General features: G+C 41.6%; 1 protein-coding gene across 1 annotated transcript in view; it reads left to right on the forward strand.

The window, feature by feature from the left end:
* Nucleotides 1–18,634, forward strand: part of LOC310941896 (DENN domain-containing protein 5B-like) — a 33,635-nt gene extending 15,001 nt beyond the window's left edge. Inside the window, exons 9-22 of the mRNA XM_083907143.1 lie at nucleotides 272–362; nucleotides 1,263–1,394; nucleotides 1,487–1,639; nucleotides 2,345–2,426; nucleotides 4,161–4,242; nucleotides 6,692–6,820; nucleotides 9,107–9,228; nucleotides 10,432–10,577; nucleotides 11,992–12,110; nucleotides 12,407–12,594; nucleotides 13,979–14,061; nucleotides 14,778–14,904; nucleotides 16,889–17,063; nucleotides 18,261–18,634. Coding sequence (XP_083763269.1) covers nucleotides 272–362; nucleotides 1,263–1,394; nucleotides 1,487–1,639; nucleotides 2,345–2,426; nucleotides 4,161–4,242; nucleotides 6,692–6,820; nucleotides 9,107–9,228; nucleotides 10,432–10,577; nucleotides 11,992–12,110; nucleotides 12,407–12,594; nucleotides 13,979–14,061; nucleotides 14,778–14,904; nucleotides 16,889–17,063; nucleotides 18,261–18,444 — 1,813 coding nt within the window. The 3' untranslated portion in view covers nucleotides 18,445–18,634. The remainder of the gene's footprint in view (nucleotides 1–271; nucleotides 363–1,262; nucleotides 1,395–1,486; nucleotides 1,640–2,344; nucleotides 2,427–4,160; nucleotides 4,243–6,691; nucleotides 6,821–9,106; nucleotides 9,229–10,431; nucleotides 10,578–11,991; nucleotides 12,111–12,406; nucleotides 12,595–13,978; nucleotides 14,062–14,777; nucleotides 14,905–16,888; nucleotides 17,064–18,260) is intronic.
* Nucleotides 18,635–19,964: the final 1,330 nt, after the last annotated feature.

Below are 19,964 nucleotides of genomic sequence, written 5' to 3' on the forward strand. Positions count from 1 at the left end.
GCAAGAGTTAAGTACTGTTTGTCAATAAAATGGTAGTATACTGTTGAAAACAGTGCATTTTGGGAATGTCTGTCCGTCTGTGACAGGCATATCTCGCTGACCGTTGATATGGGTTGAGCATGGCCCGATGGTGTGCATCCTTGATTTTCAAATTTTTTGGAGGAATTTTAATTTTCACTGATTTATCATGCAGATAATCACACACACGCACACACACACACACACACGCACACTGATTAATTAGTAGTCACATGACATGTATGATCTGCAGGTGGTCTCACAGGACAGCAACAGCTCAGCAAAGGAAAGAGCGCCACAGACAACAAACAAAGCACATGAACCTGGAGAATGACCTGAAAGAGGTAAAGCAGATGAGAGAAATCAAATCCTATGAATCATTCTTCAGCCCCTCCTCTGTTCTTCAGCTTTATATTTTCTCTCTCATTCTCGTGTTTATGATTATCAGTGGCATGCAACTAAATAATCTTTGCATTTAGCTTTTGATTGTTTTCAGTCTTTAAGTGTTCTCTATGTGCATGCTGTCTTCTCTGCTTTTTTTTCCCCCCATTTCCTCCTGTGTCCGTCCACTCCTGTCTGCGTGCCACTTGCTGGTTGCGCCTGTCAACCAGCGGTTGGACTGTGGTTGTGTGGTCCTGCAAAACTCCATGGCATTTTGGGAGTGGGACAATGCTTCACCTCTGCCTATCAAACTGCCTAAAAAATCTGCCTCTGCATCCTGTCTGGTATGTGAAGGAGCTGTCTGTGTTGTGGACTCCCTCTCACAGACAACACTAACCCCACAGCCACCAACCTTATTAATAGGGATGAGGCTGATCCGATCCAATATCAGTATCGGGTTCCGATACAGACGTAATTCACGGATTGGAAATTTCTGATCCAACTGTAGAGATTTCCAATCTGTCTGTGCTTTAATAAATCCTACTTGCTAAAGCTATTTACAACATAAACACCAGCCAGCCAACAATGGGAAATTGCATCTTTCATCATGGTTCATTATCATCTTATTAATTTAATTATTTTTCACTAAAGAAATATGAATCCTTTATGCAATGATTCTGAGTTTGCATTTTTTTCTGTTACAGTTTTTCCCATTATAAGAGATTTCTTGATATTTTGATAATTGTTTGTGACGTCATCAAATGATCAGTCATCATTTTTCAGATGAGTGCAGACATTACTGAGTCACTCTTATTTTGCCATCAGAGTGGCTGACTCCCTAACGTCTTGTGTTTGATGTTCAGAAGTACATGCAGGAGGCTCGCAGCCTGGGGAAAAGCCTGCGACAACCCAAACTCTCTGATCTGTCACCAGCAGTCATTGCACAGACCAACTGGAAGTTTGTGGAAGGTCTGCTGAAAGAGTGTCGTATGAAGGTGACACAGCAAAGTTCCCCCTCGAGATTCAGTGTTTTTATTTAATTTTATTTAGTTTTTCTTGATCCGTCAATCCATGTGTGTGTGTTCAGACGAAGCGTATGCTGGTGGAGAAGATGGGCCGTGAGGCGGTGGAGCTGGGCCATGGTGATGCCAACATCACTGGGCTGGAGGAGAACACTCTGATCGCCAGCCTGTGTGATCTGCTGGAGAGGATCTGGAGCCATGGGCTGCAGGTCAAACAGGTCAGCACACACACACACACACACACTTCATGTTCAGCATTCTTAGGACTTGATTTGGCCAAAGCCCAAATAAGATTTGTAAGATCAGAATCTGATCTTCCCGACCAACTGTTCACATTATATATTGCAAGTGATCGGATGTGTCCGTTTACATTGTCTAGTCCAGGGGTCTGCAATAGAATGTTTGAAATAAAACCAACCTTGCAATTTGAAGGATTTATGTCTCAGCAGCAGCAGCGCGTCATACTTCCGGCAGCGGCGGACTGATTCCGATGCCGGAAGTATAGTGCTGAGAAAGTAGTCCCTCAAAAATCCATGCGATGCGACGTTAGTTTTGTTTCAAATATTATTCTATCAACACAGATATGTACATCAATAGTCTGCCGTTACAATTGATTTGCCTCAGGTGCACTGTGGAGTCGGTATGAGTGTTTTTAATGCCATGCTAACTTGTATCATTGACTTGCGCTAGCCATAGCATCAGCGAACTCGGCAACTAGAAGAACTGAATGAAATTTCTTGAAAATGTCTCCAGACGTCTCCATCACACCGGCTGAGTTGGAAAATAAATGTATATCCTTGGAGATTGTCTGGTACTTATTTTATTTAAACATTTTGTTTTCCTGTTCAGTTTTCCTGTTCTGTTTTGTGTGTGATTATATGTGTGACTATGGTTTTCTGATGTGAAGCTCTCTGATCTCACAGGGGAAGTCAGCGCTGTGGTCCCACCTTCTGCACTACCAGGCCCGAGAGGAGAAACTGAAGCAGCTGCAGTCCGATTCACAATGTAAGTAGTTAATGCCTAACCTTAACCAAGACACAATTCAAAGCCCAAAACTTAAAATGTTCTTCACAAATGAATGAGGTTCTGCTGGTCCTGATAAGGTCAGTGGTCATGCCAGAAAAGGTCTTAAACAGGGTAACTGTTGGGAGACAACTTCATTGGCAATATTATTTATCAATAATATTTAATATTTTAGATATACATTAATTAAATATTAATTTACCAAATTGGGGCATCACCCTGAAACAGGGGAAAACAATGAACGTATGCCTGTAGAATCAGTCTATACAATCATTGTACTTGAAAAGAAAGATATCCCAATTTAACAGTATTGAAATAATGAATTTGTGCACTGGCTCACTCTCTCTCTCTCTCAACCCCGTTTGTCACAGTGTCCATGCACAAAAGACACAGAGCTTTACCATAGGTGAATAAGAGTGTTCACTTCAGGGAAATATTTCATCAAATTACACAATAATGAATCGAGCAACTTGAATCAATGAATGCCAGACAACACAAAGTCGAAACGGGACAGAATGAACCGACCCAGGGGAATAAAAAAATAATGTTTGTTAATATTTACGTTTTGTGTCGTTTGTGTGCATATTTAGCAACTTTACAGACCCTGGCGACTTTTGTTATTTTTATTTAAAAAATTTTTTAAAGGTGAAGTGAGTAGTTTATAGTGCCATCTAGAGGAGAGGCTGATATTTACAACAAAGAACTGCTCCTCTGCTCACCCCCTCCCTTCCCTGAGCGCTACGGTGTCCTCAGCCGGTCAAATGTCGTCCTCGTCGTCTTTCTCCGTGTCAGCAGATGAGGTTCGTGAGGCGAGGGAGAGGGCGGAGCTACCGCGGCCGTAGCAGACGAAGCAGAGAGAGAGGAGGCAGGACTTCTGCTACAAGTAAAGAGACGCTTGATTTGTTCTCTTGCGTTTGTCCTTACAGGCTCCGGTAGAAACATGGCGTCTCTCTGCTAACAGTGGCTATGCAACCGCGGCCCGCGACCATGTTATTTTACATGACTTTTTGAAACACTACGAAAATGAAACAAAAACTATTATACAGCGACTAGACAATGCAGGAGCACATAATATGTATAAAAAAAGTGGATTTTGGGTTATATAAACCCATAAATACTACACAGTGTCCCTTTAAAGCCACTAACGACAAATCTAGCGACTTGCTGTCATAAACAGAGATTCATACTGGAATAATGTCAACTCCTATTTCCCTAATTGTTAAAAGCAACCAGGGGTATTGTAAGGATCAGATATAGTAAGTCTGTCAGGTTCTGTAATATTGGTATGTATCAAAAATCCAGCCACTGAAACATATTGGCCAAAAAAAGGCGTTTTCAGTTTTCGGCCAAAACACAGAAACAAAACCACTGAAACAGGATGGTGTGATGACGCATGCATGCAAAAACTGTGACCTGCCATATCATTGTCTGATATGGTCGATGAAATCCTCCTAATTTTTTTCATAGGTTCTTAATTGATTTATTCTTTGAAAAATGAATATTAATCTCCTGTATATAGCTATAATATAATCTATACAATTGCAATGGCTTGACTTTAGTGAGGTAAGTACGCACAGTCCCAGCCATAAATTAGATTTAAAAAACAATTACATAATCATTTCTTTCTGATTTTTGGTTCTCTGTTTTGGTTTCGGCTCGATCTAATCACATCAATCATTGTCTCACATGCTTATTTTCTTTATTTCTCCTCAACAGTGTCACATGTTCCTGAGAGGAGGAAGTCTGACTGTTCATCATTGATGCCATCACTCTGTCTGTTTCTTACACAGGGCATGAGGTACACGTTTTGTGTTTGTTTTCATGTGTGGACACGGTATGTAACTATGTGAACATGCTTTGAATCTGAATTCATGCTGAAGTCACTACACTACATTTCACCATTTAATTTCACCACTCGTGGGAAAGAATGAGTGATATAGTATAGTACACACTAACTAATGTAATACTGACACACGGATGGATGACTAAAGTAGGATTCACAAAAATTAAAAAACTACATTTTAATAACTGTTAACAAAGACTAATATAAGCCGTCAATGAGCACAATTTATTATGCATTAACCTGCATTTATCTTTATGGGCTCATTATGGGCCTTAAAGCTCCAATAGAGTGGTCCTATCTCACATATATGTGAGTTCTGGAGGTCTACTTACAAACATTTACTTGTTTTATGGTCAAAAACCTCCTAGTTGCTGCAAAAATGAACTGTTTGTCATGAAATTTTAGGGCTTCATAAACGAGGTAATGACGCTGATACACACTGCCAGTAAAAGAGGCATTGAAGTTTGTGGCTCTGTGATAAAGGTCAAAATGTCGTCCGCATATAGCGATATTTTATTTGAGGTGTACTCTGTATCATAACCACGGATCTCCTTATTTGCACGAACGGTCGCCGCTAAGGGTTCGAGTGCCAGTGCAAACAGCAGGGGGCTAAGAGGGCACCACCCCTGTCTAGTGCCTCTGTGTAGGTTGATTGTCCCTGACATTGTCTGATTAGTGAGAACTCTGGCACTAGGATTAGAGTAAAGCAATTTTATCCACGAGATAAATCTTGTTCCAAGCCCAAACTTTTCTAATACCGCATATAAATATGGGAATTCTACACAATCAAAAGCCTTTTCGGCATCTAAACTCAGAATGAACAGATCTTCCGTTGGACGTCTGGGGGAGCACAGAATATTAAGTAGGCGTCTAACATTATGAAATAGGTGTCTGCCTGGGATAAAACCGGTCTGATCCGGATGTATCAATTTAGTTACAAGAGGATTGAGTCTTGAAGCCAGAGTTTTAGCCAAGATTTTCAAATCAGAGTTTAACAATGACACTGGTCTATACGAGCCCACCTGCTCTAAGCCCTTCCCCTTCTTCGGAATAAGCGTCATTGTAGCCTCATTGAGTGTTGCTGGTAATTTGCCATCCTCCAAGGACTTCTTATACATCCTGAGAAGAAATGAAGCTAATGTATTGCCAAAAACTCGTTGTTCCGTCTGGTCCCGGGCTTTTGCCATTCTTCAGGGAATTGATCGTTTTCCTTATGTCTCCTTCTGTAATTTCTATTCCTAAGAAATTCTGATCGCTCTCCGACAGTGTTGGTAATTGACATGCATTTAGGAACTGTTTCATAGCCTCAGGTGCATGTGCCTGGGAGCTGTATAGAACTTCATAATATTGGCAAAATGCATTATTAATATCATTGTGCGAAGTGACAGGCGTGTCAGTGCCTGATCTTATCTTATGAATAGCCCTATCACTTTCCCTCTCCGCAGTTGTCTCGCCAACAGTTTGTGAGGTTTATCCCCAAATTCAAAAGAATTCTGTTTAGTGAAATTAAAGGCTACAGAAATTTTTTCAGAGAGAAGTGTATTGAGCTGATATTTGAGGGCTGAGATTTTATTGTATTTCTCTGCGGAAGGCTTGGCAGCATTTTCTGCATCTAAATGTTGTATCTGCCTCTCTAGATCTGTCTGCTTTTGATTGTTGCGTTTCTTTTGTGAGGACTGATATGAAATAATGCATCCTCTTATATAGGCTTTGAAATACTCCCATAAAATAACTGGGGAGATGTCATCTTTATCATTTGCTTCAAAAAATACTTCCATCTGGGTCTCCAAATATTCACAGAATTGTTTTCTTGTTAGCAATTGTGGATCAAGCCTCCAGGATCTAAAAATTTCTCCTCAGCTCAAGCAGCTTCAATGATACAGAGACCGGACAGTGGTCTGAAATTCTTATGTTGTGGTATTTAACATTATTTACCCCAGATAGCAGTTTGCTGTCTAGCAGAAAAAAATCGATTCTGGAGTACAGAGATGTCACATCAGGGATCACAGTTGGAGCACACGTCTGTGGAGAAGGGACCGTAATAATAGGGTGGGACATTGAGGGAGGCGGGATTGTTCATGTTTTTCTAAGTGCTGTGAGCCATGCAAGACAGGTAAGGATTGTTTTAATGCGATGTGCCCTGTATATATCTTGTTCGAACATGTAATAAGAGTTTGAACGCAAACGTTTAATCCCACTTACGAATATACATTCAAACACGCGATGACCTCACCAACAACTATTAGTCGACTAGTCGTTACAGTCCTAATAACTATCTGACCTGAGGAAAGCGTGTAAATGGACTGGGGGACAATGGAAACCAAATAATTGTTGTTCATCACCCACTTTCTGAAAGCTTGAATGATAAAGGGTTTATTTTCACGTGTGTTTTATGTCTCCTCAGGCACATCCAGAGCATGTCCGAGATCAAAACCGACGTGGGCAGAGCTAGAGCCTGGATTCGTTTGTCCCTGGAGAAGAAGCTGCTCTCTCAGCACTTGAAACAGCTGCTGTCCCGACAAGCCTTAACCAAGTGAGCAACCAAGTCAGCGACCAAGCTCACACACAATGCACAGCTAATATTATTACATGCTTTATTCCCCCAGGCCATTCAAATCTTCAACTCACAACATTCTATATATTATACATCCCACTGTGGGTACACTAGGTTATTTGAATAACTTAACAAACGTGTGACTATCAAAATAAATATTAATAAAGAACAATTAAATATTTTGATTTATTATATATTTTTTTTTATTATCTGTGGTGACTGTCCAAACTTAATCAGCCACTCGGGCTAGACCCTCTTTTTTACTCGCCGATCCACGTAACTTGAAGTCCACACCGGCAGTGTTCTTCGGGTAACGTTCCCATTTATTATTGTAATATTCAAATGTTTTGAATCCTATTATTGTAACGTGAGGTGAAGGATAATCTGATTGTGGCGTGTTAGCGGTAAAAACCGTGTGATCTAACCAAAACCCTAGTCATCGGTCCATCCAATACACCTGTGTCTCATGTAAATGCCCTGATGAACACTTACGGCCGTGAGCTCCTTAACCTACACCACCCCCTACCGTGGACCATTACCATTACTTAGAGAAAAAAGTCACTGCTGGCACACACACACCGGCCCCTAATTGGGAAAAATGTGACCAATTCCACCACAAAAAAAGAGAGAAAAAAATAGGGGGGGGGGGCGAGAAAACTTTCAAGTCTTCTTTTCTTCTTTCTTCTGGGTTGAATGTTAACCAGCGTTGGGTCAAGACCTTTACACAAGCTTCTTGTTGCGGAAAAGCCTAGAAATAGGACGCTCCATCTTCCCCGTCTTCGTCTTAAGCTGCACAGAACGTATGAATCCCTTCTTGTCTCGGTAAGTCTTTATCACTCTTCCCATGAACCACGATCCAGGAGGAGCATGTCTCCCACAAAAAAAAACTTCTTCGCAGCTTTGTCCACTTCTGCCGTACCTGCAACAGCGGCAGGTACTCCCTTATCCACCTCTTCCAGAACAAGTCAGAAAGGTATTGGACCTGTCTCCACCGTCTTCTAACGTAAAGATCATTCTCTTGAAAAAGTCCAGGGGTTTTCCTTTCAGCAAGAGTATGTGATTGGGAGTGAGAGTGAGAGCTTCCAAATCGTTAACGTCGCCAGGTGCCTTGGTTATAGGACAGTTGTTAAGAATAGCTTCCACTTCGCATAGGATGGTATGAAGGCTTTCGTCGTGCAAAGATTGACCATTCTAATAAGGCGCTCCCAGACGCCACCATGATGTGATGCAGCTGGGGTGTTAATGTTCTAGTCAAAGCCTCTTTTCAGGAGAACACCATGAATCTCCATGTGATTGATCGCTGCTAAAGATTCTCTGAACTCTCACTCTGCTCCAATCAGTTCAATTCAGTTTTATTGGTCACATGTTTTGTAAAATAGAGCGTTCTTTACAATTTCTTTACAGTGAAATTTAAAAGCGGTAAAGCAATCTGTCTGTCACTGTGCAAAAAAGACTAAGACTTTTATAAATAACAATATGTATTTTTAAGAAAAACAGGCATCTACCTAAGGTGATGCTATAAAAGTAGTTGATAAAAGGTATAGTATAAAAAAATGACTTAAAAAGTGCAGGTGTATTTTTTTTTTGAAAGTGCAAAAGTGCAAAAAATGGCAATTAAAGTCCAGGTGTTAAAGATTGTTGTGAACACTGGTGCTAGTTGGTTTGCACAGGCTTTAAGGACCCTCTCAGGAATCTGGTCAGGCCCTGCTGCCTTTTCCCATTTGAACACCCTCCTCACATCACTCTCCCTGATTGTGAAGGGGGTTTCACTATAAAGTTATTTTTCTCCCAGTGTGTCTCAAACCGTGCAAAAAAAAGCATTGAGTTCATCAGCAAGAGAGGGGGCGGAGCTACTCACCGAGCTGGGCTTGTTCTTAAAGTCAGTCATAATTCTTAGGCCCTTCCACACTTGTGCTGGGTCCAGTGGTGGAAGAAGTTTATCATCCCTCTATAATATTGTAAAGGTTTTTTTGCCTTACTGTGTACAGAGCCTTTAGATAATGTATGTTGTGATCTGGCAGTATACAGATAAAAGTGAATTGAATTGAAAGTTTTCTTGCTTTGAGCAGGATTTATTTCTGTAGTAGAAACCAAGCTTACCAATTTGGCAATTATGTGCTTCAAATGAGATCTTACAGTCAATAAGAAAACCTGTCTGACTAAAATCTGACTTTTAACATCCATGTAAACAGCTGATGAGACAATCAGTTACTCATTTGTTCCTGTATTTGACAATAACCAGACCTGTATGTGTTTTGTATGTAGGAAGCTGTACAAGCACTACGCCTTCCTGCGCTGTGAGGAGGAGAAGGAGCAGTTCCTCTTCCACCTGCTTTCTCTGAATGCTGTTGACTACTTCTGCTTCACCAGTGTCTTCACGACCATCAGTGAGTTCTCCCTCAGCTGCTGTTACATGCAGGAATTAAATTGAATTAGGACCACGCAACTCGGGGAGCGCAGCAGTTCTCTGACCTCACCGTGAGAGACAAAAGACAAGCATTCAATGTCACACTCATTTTGTGCAGGATTTGTTCCAAATTAGATAAGAGTGTCCAATATGCCTAATCCCCATAGTGCCTATGACCTAACCACTGTACCGGTGTCCAGTAAGTGTTGCTGGACACGGGTGGACACTTATTGGACCCAGTGTCCAGTAAGTGTCCACCCGTGTCTGAGGCCACGCTTTTGATGCAGAGAAAATTTTCATCTGTAACTTGTCTCAAACATAATGGACATAAAATGTAACGCAATTTTGACCACTTTATATCACAAAATATTCCCAAAAATTCCTCTAGAAAATAAGGCTCGAGTAAGCCCGACACACTCACCAAATTTCGTCCCAATCCGACGACTTTTGTCTGACCATGACCCACCTTCTGGGGAAGTGTGAGGAACTTTGTGCCAATAAATAAATCTGAAGAATCAGCACACAGCACTTTAGAAGCATGGAGCAACGGACTTGCAGGAGAATATATCAGAGGAAGAATGGTCAAAAGCTGGTGTTTTGTCTCAAACCCAAACCATAAACACACATTCAAAATGATTACAATATAAATGGCTAAGTAGACTGTACATTACCCCTTCAAAGGTACATCAATTTAACCCTAACATCCCCACAACGTTTTAAATGTGAGAACCAAAAATGTGGGAATGTCCACAGATACCGTCCATTCCTTCCAAATGGAAGGCTGCACTTGCACTGATTGTCAGAGTGTCAACAACGGGTAGGCAGCGGCTTATCAGTCGTCAGAACACACTAGCGCTATCAGTCCAAAAACAGGAAGTCTGCAAAAAGTTCTATTCTTGGCTCCACAGTGCAGCACAGAGTCCTACACAAACTTTTCCCATCACTAGCCCAAATCATATGTGGTTCAGCAGTGAAAAGCATCCCCCGTCGAAGAGCGCTTTGCTGTACCACATTCCGTTGCAAAATGTATATACCAGTTTTCGGTATGAACTGGTAAACCACCCGGCACAAGTATATGTATTTGATTACGTCATTACAGTCCATGTTGGTGTGATGGTCAGGTGTCGGAATATTTTTTTCCGTATAGTGTTTGTCTGTGCCACTGACATGTTTGTCCCTGCAGTGATCCCGTACCGAGTTGTCATCATCACCATCAAGAAGCTGAGCAATGCCATGACCACCTCTAACCCATGGGTGTGTGTGTCAGGGGAGCTGAGGGACTCTGGGATCAGGCAGATCCCCAAGAATGTCCTGGATATGACATTTGATGTGAGTTAGTGTCACTAGGTTGTGGTGTGCTGATGTAACCTCTACTCTCACTGTAGAACCATCACATTTTTTTTAATTAAATCTAGACGGCCTAATTATCATTAGAGTTGTTCCCATTCCGATACCAGTATCGGAAAGGCCTCCGATACTGCCAAAAATGCTGGCATCGGTATGGGCGGGTCCTGGAGTCCAGGCACAGATCCGATACCACGTAATTTATTAGAAATAGGAATCCTTTTACTGAATACCTCCGTGAGCTCTGTCAAAGTTCTTCTTTGCAGCACTGAACAGTTGTGCTGTGCTGCTGTTTTAGAGGCATGAAGAAGAATTGATCAGCTGACACCTGTAGACAAGGAGCGAACGTTTAACTCACTCTAATGCGCACATAAACATAGAAATACAGCGCATCATGACGGTGGTTTGGCAGTATTTCACACTGGATGCTCCCACCAGTAGGACTGCGACATTTAACATATGCAAAGAAGCGATTTTGAGGGTTTGTCCGTCGTTAAAATTGTGGGATTTCGCCGCTTAATGGAGCCATGGTACTGTTTGCCCAGTCATAAATATATCTCCCAAACTGCTTTATATGTATTATACGAGACAGTTGGGGAACGCATTTCGTGTAATGCTGAAAGACGTGCAGGTGCTCAGCTTTAGCACGAACATTTGGAGCTCCGACATGTGTCCCATGTCTATACTTAGTTTAACAACACCCTGGGTGAACACAGTCAACATTTATGAGTTGCTGTTGCACAGCTTTTTTATAACGTTCCATTTAAACATTTAAATTCCTGCCTTTTATTTAAAAATATTGTGGCTTCACTTTTAAGTTTTATCAAAGAAATGTATTTCTATATTTATTTAGTTAAGTTGCTGTTGCACTACTGTTTAAATATAAACATTATTTAAATATAAATGGCTTCCATTTGCTGTATTCATTCATGTCTATAAAAGGGTTTAACCTGAGCCAGGCCTCACCACAATGATAATCATATCACAGTCATGCAAGCGTAGTATGATTTTTGTTTTTTTTTATTATAATATTGGTATCAGTACTCAGTATCAGGAGGGAAAAAATGGTATTGGAACATCTCCAATTATCATGATGGTCATAACAGAGTTAAAGTCGGTTTTATTGATTTATTGTTGAGGTATATTTACATCAGGGTGGGATGTGTGAAGGTGGAGTGGTTCTGTTTGCTCTCAGTTTCCCAGCTGCAAAAGGAATTTTCATACAGAACGTCTCCACTGGCGAAGCACACCTGATTGTCACTTTGTGATAATCTTGTTCTAAATCTTCAAAATGGGGAACGTACAAACATATTTTTTGTACTGTATTTGACAATACTTAACATTAACTTTGCTATCTTCTCTTCTCTCACTCGCTCTCTCTTTGCGTGTGTGTGTTTAGTGTCAGAACATGGGGAAGCTGACCACAGTGCAGCTGGGTCATGATAACGCTGGTCTCCTCGCTAAATGGTTGGTGGACTGTGTCATGGTGCGTAATGAGATCACTGGACACACATATAGGTGAGTGTGGGCTCTGTCTCTCATTAGTTCTCATATTACCTTTATTTACCTCCACATATGTTGATAGAGTGTGATCTCCCACTCTGACACGTATTAGACAAAACTCTGATGGTCTTTTAAAATATCCACTCATTTCTGTGTGAGCTCATGGTGCCCCTTGGTATGTTTTTAACATTGTGGAGAAACTGGAGCTCTGTGGGACAGTGTTATGTAACACTGGCCTTCAGCAGTAATTTAGTTTTTGCATGGGATTTGATATAAGAAAAAACGCATTCATTATTCTGTGTTCCCTTCAGGTTCCCCTGTGGTCGATGGCTTGGTAAAGGTGTTGGCGACGGCAGCCTGGAGAGGGTTCTGATCGGTGAGCTGCTTGTGCCCAGTGGAGACGAGGATTGTGGGAAAAGCTGCCGTACACCACCAGTGCAGGGTTCACCTTCCCAAACCAGACACACGAGCATCACGTCACATTCTGGACGAGGCTACAGTAAGTATTTGTCAGAGCTGGACACTGGTCAGTTCAGAGGAAGATGGGAAGAACTTCTCAACAGTACACTAGTCGCTGTTCAATTTTAAACTCATACACCACATGGTGTGCACAAAAAGCCTCATTGCTTCTTTACTTTATCTCCTTTAAGCGAACAATTGCACAACATTAACCATTTCTTCCCTGACCCTGCTCGAAAATGACATGTCCAAACTAAATAGAGTACATCTCTGCAGTTACAAGCTCTATGTGGATTGTGAATTCCACTTGTGAGATAAGTTTCACTGTAGATGCCACTGTGTCAGAGTAAATGCACATGGAACCCAGCATAAATGAAGGATATTGCATTGTAAAGTGAATATCACCTTTAAAATATGCAGTAGGAGCTTAAAAACGCACGTGGATGTGTAACAACATGTGGACATGAGCTGTGCAAAGTCTGATGCTGGTGAAGTGAAGCAGAGTAAAACGACAGAGGTTTTTTAGGTTGTTTTTGTTAACCCTTAAATTGCCAGGTTTATTAGTGTGCTTGCTGAAAGGCAGCACACTATTGTCCTTCTTTTTCTTATTCCTGTCAGCCAGATATTGGGTCAGCTCCTGCTCCTAGACCTTTTGAGATATCTCCATCGGTCCAACTCTGGAACGTCCGGCCGGAACCGGTGTAGTGTGGAAGTTGGAGATAGTGATACTGACCCTTGTCGTTCTTCTGCCATATTGGATTGAACAGAAAGTGAAACTAAACTTTCACAGGTCACAAATGTTGTCCAATCTTCACAAAACTTGATGTACGCGATCCTTGGACCAAGCCTCACAAAAGTTACCAGAAGGATTTTTGGATTTAGGAAGCACTTGCCCGAAACCGGCAGCATAGCCGCTAAACAGGAAGTTAGCTTATCTACCAGGAACGCTTTCACGTATCGAAACCAAACTTTGTACATGAACTCAGGACTCCAATATGAGGAAGCACAAGAAAAAAAAATCATTAAAATTGTATGGATCTTATTTACATGACCACACTAAGGCAACTGTACACCTTCGTCACTGCCCAGGGATGCCAGGGTGAAATTGGACAGGGGGCTAACATTTTTCAAGTGAGACCTCATGGGGCCGGATTACACTTTTGGACTGAAAAGGCCAAACACTGACTCAACAAATGGATAAGTAGGCGACATCAAAAAAGAAATTGCATTGGCACCAAAATATCCTCACAATGAGGCCTACAATTACATACATTACAATTACAGCCTAAAGCAGGAGACAGTTACCCTCTTAAAACACAACATTTTCCTATCCATGCAAGTAGCCTATACATTTATAAATTAGAAATGCAACAAAATAAACTAGGTACCAACAAAACATAATTACGGTTGTTTTCTTTTTGCAGAACCAACTTCAGCTCAAATCCATGAGGCGATTGGAGAGGCAATGAACAACATTATCAAACACTTCCACAAACCAGAAAAAGAGGTTAGTGACTGATATAAAGTGGGTTGTGAATGCTGTATTTGAGTGCATTGAGTTAATTATGTGTTAGTCTTTGAATCGTTGTTTTATGGCTGCTGATGATGGTGACGATGACTGCAAAGATAGGGACAGAGAGGAGTGTCATCATTGTTATCCTAAAGTAGTGTATCCGCTGTTTACATGAAAATGTGAATTCAGTGCATTGAGATTTTCTCACTCTGGGACCTGTTTTCAAAAAACACTTTTTCTGATCTCCCAAAACTTTTTGGGTGAAATAAAAAAAAAATAACTACAATGCCTATTCACTTACACCTGTTTCCACGTGGATGACCCTAATTCAACAGGCCTGTTCAGTCCCACTGTCACATAACCAAGGAGCATCACTGCTGATCAGCAGTAGCAGTGGCTCCATAGCCAGTAGCAGATGTTTCTGTCCTTCCAGAAGTTGTTACTGACATTAAAAACTTCTAATGTCAATATATTAGACTAACCCTAAGCCAAGCAGCCTATGTAGTCCACAACTGTTCGCTCTGGCTCCTACAAATGCCCGTTGTACACACAAATGTCAATTTACCTGTCAATCATCTGCAGACCTTGAGCATCACTGTCCATCAACACACATTTTCTGACCTCCAGGAAATCTCATTAACAAAACAAACCTCTTTCTTACTCCACTAAAGGTGACACAGCTAACAATATTTGTTCTCCTATCTATGCAGAGGGGCAGTCTGACTGTGCTGCTGTGTGGGGAGAACAGCCTCGTCGCTGCTCTGGAGCAGTTTTTCCATCAGGGCTTCAAGTCTACACGCCTTTTCCAGAAGACCGTGTTTTTATGGGACTTTGTGGGTGAGTGTGGAGCTGCTGCACCATCTGCTGCTGTAAAGTAAAATATTAATGGCTTATTTGGCTGGAAAATCACAGTCTAAAGTAAAGCTGGGAAGTATATCGATATATATGTATATCATGACATGATATTGTCATAGCATGATGAGGTATCTGCAGAGCCGGAGAGTAACAGAGTACATTTACTTGAGTACAATATTTAAGTACAATTTTGAGGGATCTGTACTTTACTCTTTGGAGAGTACTCATGACTTTACTCAAGTACATTTGAGAGGCAAATATTGTACTCTTTACTCCACTACATTTCTATCCATAACCGTGAGTACCCGTTACTTCCTCTTCTAAAAAAAAAAAACAGTGGATGAAGACGCAGCAGGTCCATCCCGGGAATGTTCCAACCCACCTCATTGGACCATTTCAGTTTTCTGAACAAGTTAATGATAGTGTTCGCTTCAAGTGCTTGCTGTGTTTACCAAAAAAAAAAACTTCATCACCGCCAGTAATATTACACATTTCTGTAAGCTGAGCATTAGTTTTTATGTTCTTGAGTATGCTGTGTGTTTAACACAGTCAGGTTCAAATGTGGATGCAAAAAATCCATTCAAATTCTAGTAGAGGTTTGTCAGAGCGCTGCCATTGTGTTATTGCCTCGTGGGCAAGTGAGAAATGTTAAATAAAGCAACGTGGTAAAAAGATGAACATTTTACTTTCAATTCATTTTACATGTAGGACTTTTCTATACGTAAAATGTAAGCACTGTGGCAGTAGTAATGCAATATTTACAAAATGTACTCTTGTACTCTTGATACTCAAGTACTTTTAAAAACAAGTACTTTTATTTAAGTAGACATCTGACTGTAGTACTTTTACTTGTACTTGAGTAAAATTTAGCAAGGGGTATCCTGACAACAACATTAGCTGACAGTGGGTGAACGGCATAGACACCCTGGCAGATCTCTTGTCTATCACAGAGCAACTTACAGAGACAAACAACCATCCACTCTCACAGTCAATCTGGAGCAGTAGTCTCAGAGTAAGAGGAATTCTCAGTGCCATTATGCACGGATATGACCACAAATCTACCCATTTTGGTGATATTGATAACATCACAGAAGATGATTTACCTGAGAAAATACAATATCTGGCTGCATCATGAGGAGAGATGAGAAGATGGAACTAATTAACTTGCAGTGCAACTCTGATCTCAAAGCCAAGTCCAGGGAGGTGAGTGGAAAAGCAGACAAACTTGGACAATTTTTGAGAGAATTGCCCCCCCCACCTTCCCTGAGCTTTCTAGGATGTTCAGGCGGGCCTGATGTTCATGTGGCTTTTTGGAAGCACATTCATGTGTGAAAAGCTCTTCTCCGCCATTAACTTTAATAAGTCAAAAGTACAGGTCCAAACTCACTGACGAGCATCTTCAAGCTATAGTGAGGGTCTCATCTGCTTCCTCCCTAAAGCCAAATGCACAGCTGTGTGAGGGCAAACGCTGCCAGGACTCTACCAGCAAGGAGCAGTAGGTAGAGCAAAGGAAGCAGAAGTAGTACCAGTTAAGCCAATGTTCTGAAGAAATGTTCATGTTCCGAACTGTTATTAATAAAGATTGAGAAGACTCACCCAGATCCTAACTCATGCAGCCCCCAGGCAAATTGAGTTTGAGACCCTGATCTCGAGTGTCCAATTAACCTAATATATATTGCATGTTTTGGACTGTGGGAGGAACTAAATCCCGTTATAGCCTAAAAATTATCAAGACATTATTTTTAAACTCTATTGACGAGCCTAACTTTAGGCTCGATCGAAATCTTGTTTTTATCATGGTATATATCAATATCAAATGATATAAAAAGTATAATGTGATAGTTCTTTGCCATATCACTTAGCCCTAGTCTAAAGCTTTTTGTGCTTTGCATAAAAAACAACACAGAGGGGACATACTGTCCATCTGAGTCCACTCTCACACCTCTGTAATGTCCTCTTTGCACAGAGAAGACTGTTGTCTACATGGAGTCAGCTGATCAGATGGGAGATCTTCAGGAGACTGCTGCACCTCTGGGGATGAGCTGTCAGTCGCTCTGTCGCTATTTCAACACAATCAACTCTGCTCCCAGGAACATCGGCAAAGATGGAAAGTTCCAGCTGTTGCTCTGCCTCGGGGCCAGGTCAGTGTCAGGTCAAAACTCTTAATCAGTCTTAGTCCATTAAAATCCCGAAAAGTCCAGATTGAAAATAATTCCTCAAGCAGAGGTCTGGAACTGCATACAGGGTTCCATGATCCTTGAAATCCTTGAAAGTTCATGACGTTTGTGCAAAAAGGAAGTTAAGTTGATATTAGGGTAAACATCTCCCTCTCACAACACCACACACTCTTTCATGTGCACTGGGTTGTTTGATGTACTTCGACTAGACCTACACGAAACAAACATGGAGTCCTCATTTCTAGCAGTGTTGTGGGCACAGCACACTGTCTCCCTCTACTGTCCATGTGAGAGTTCATACAGAACATTGAGCGAGTAATTTTAAGCAAGGGAGCGCAGACTACGCAATGCCAGGGAAATGCAAATTCAATTCAACTCAGTTCAATTCAATTCAATTTATTTAGGATAGCCCCTTGAGATTCCAAGATCTCTGGCTCACCAAAGAAAATGACAGACTGACTTGCCCAAGATCCCAAGGACAACAACTGCAGAGTGTGCTGCAAAACAATGGACACCATGGGTGGAGCGGCTCTTACATGTTGCCCACCAACCTTAAGTTGTATCAGGACATTTGGTCCTGGAATTTGGGGGAATTGATGGTGAACCAAGGAGTGCGCAGTAAAGTCAGTATACTGTACGTATATGATGCAAGTGCACTAGGGCGACTCCCAAAATCCTCATCGAAAAAATAGGTTTTAACATGAGAGTCGACGAGAGATTGCTGGGAACGATTCTCCACGACAATGAAATTGCCCGGACACAGGTGGGACGTTTTAAAACATGACTTGAATCTGACGATTCTGATTGGACAATGACAGATAATATGTCTAGAACACTGATAATAACTACTTTTGCTGGCAGAGACATTGAAAGGAATATTAGTACTAAGGATCATTGGAATTGGTTAGGAAAAAAATGATCTTTCTCCTGCTAGTTGGTAGTGTGACGCCCAAATCGCCCCTATGCACCGTCCGCCCATGGTTAAAGGTGTTCATGTGTACTGCTTGTACTTTACTGAGGGTCACTTGAGGAACGAACCAACCCCAAATGGCATTGGGGAAAGGGGCATGTCACACCCTGGACGAAATGATGATGATTACAGTTTAGCTGACAGGAAATCTACTGTGTGGTCAAAGTGCATGTCCTGTGTTTGCCCTGCAGAGACCGCCTGCTGCCCCAGTGGCTCCCCCTGCTGTTGGATTGCCCAGTAGGCCTGCTGATGTATGAGGAGACGGCCCTTGTTAGAGACCGCGCCGCAGTCATTGGGCTCGTCGCAGTCTTGGAGACTCTTCACGATTTCCCCATCACGCTGGATTCCTCGCTGATCAAAGGCGTAGACCTTTAACCCGAGGAGGGACCGGACATCTGAACCTTTTCCCTCAACTTCCTTCAACGTCGGAACTCAGTTCTCAGCGTCTGAAAAAACATGGACTCAAATGTATCTCAGTGCGCAACAAAAACCGCTTAGCAACATGTCTACAGTTAAAAATTAAACAAATGTACAATTAAATTAAGTTTGTGTACAACTGATTTACTGTGAAACAAATATGAAAGAAGTGCTATTAATGCCAGGGCGGTTAACGTATTGTGTCACTTCCTGTTTCCACTGGTATTACACCGTGTGTTTCTACTGCTCTCTCTGCTATTATTTATTTACTGTTACGATCATTTCACTGACCGAACATTTGTTTTGTAAATTGGTTCATACTTTCACCGTCTGTTGGTGACACTTTTGCTTAAAGGTGCATTATGTAATAAATGATAAACTCCTCCTTATATGTCACAGAGACTCTGGAATAATGTTCATATAACAAACTGAACTCACCAACAACAACAGTACAGACAAAATATTTGCATTAAAAAATATATTTTGCAGACTGCAAACCATGTTTATGTTTTGAAATCATGTTTTGGCATGTGGCGCCACCTACCGCCGTCTGCCAATCATTGCAGTCAGTAGAGTCTCGGCTACCGAGCAACTACGGGTTGCCAGTTATGTCAGAAAACGAAACCTAAAAGACCTCGATATTTTGAATTCGAATGTAGTAACCGTTTTTGGCCACATTCTTACATATGGCACCTTTAAAGCTATACTTAAGCTGTGACAGCGATCTGCGAGGCGCCGCAGTCCCTTTTATGACTTCGACCCGGAGTCAGACCCAGAGTCAGAAGACACTGTCGCTCGTGAAACACCTCCACAACGGACGTTATTCTTCTTCTGCGGTTCAATGTACGCAACCGGATGTGCCCGGACTAGTGCCCGGAGCAGGACGATCTGCTGTTCAGGAGAACCGCTGTTTACGTAACCGGACCGGGTTTTTTCAGAGATCTCGCTGAGCCTGAGATTACAATAAAACACAGCGTTCTCAGCAGTGACTGAACTGTTTGTTTAGAACCTTCAGGGCTTCATAAACAAGGTAATGACGCAGATACACACTAAAAAACAGCCTTAATTGGAACTTCCGGTCTAGGTCCGCTTTAAATAAATAACGGATTGATGGATGGATGTTGTAAACATCACTAACATCTTGTGGTGCCTTTTATTTATTGCATTATTATTATTTTCATAATTTAGTGTTTAATGATTTTTATAAACATACACATTTGGAAAAAGGGGAGCACTGACACTTATTTTTCCACTTTATGCACTGATGTTAGTCAATGTAATGATCTGTGTGACTGTGTGTGCGCGCGTGCGTGTGCGTGTGTGTGTGAGAGAGAGAGAGAGAGAGAGAGAGAGAGAGAGAGAGAGAGAGAGAGAGAGAGAGAGAGAGAGAACCGGATGTGGAGGCTGGTCGTTGTCGCAGGTATATAAGGGTATGAGAATTCACCGCCGCGGCCTTTGGAGCTCATCATCCCGGTCAG

The sequence above is a fragment of the Microchirus variegatus genome, assembly GCF_963457635.1.
Source record: "Microchirus variegatus genome assembly, chromosome: 20".
NCBI lineage: Eukaryota > Metazoa > Chordata > Actinopteri > Pleuronectiformes > Soleidae > Microchirus > Microchirus variegatus.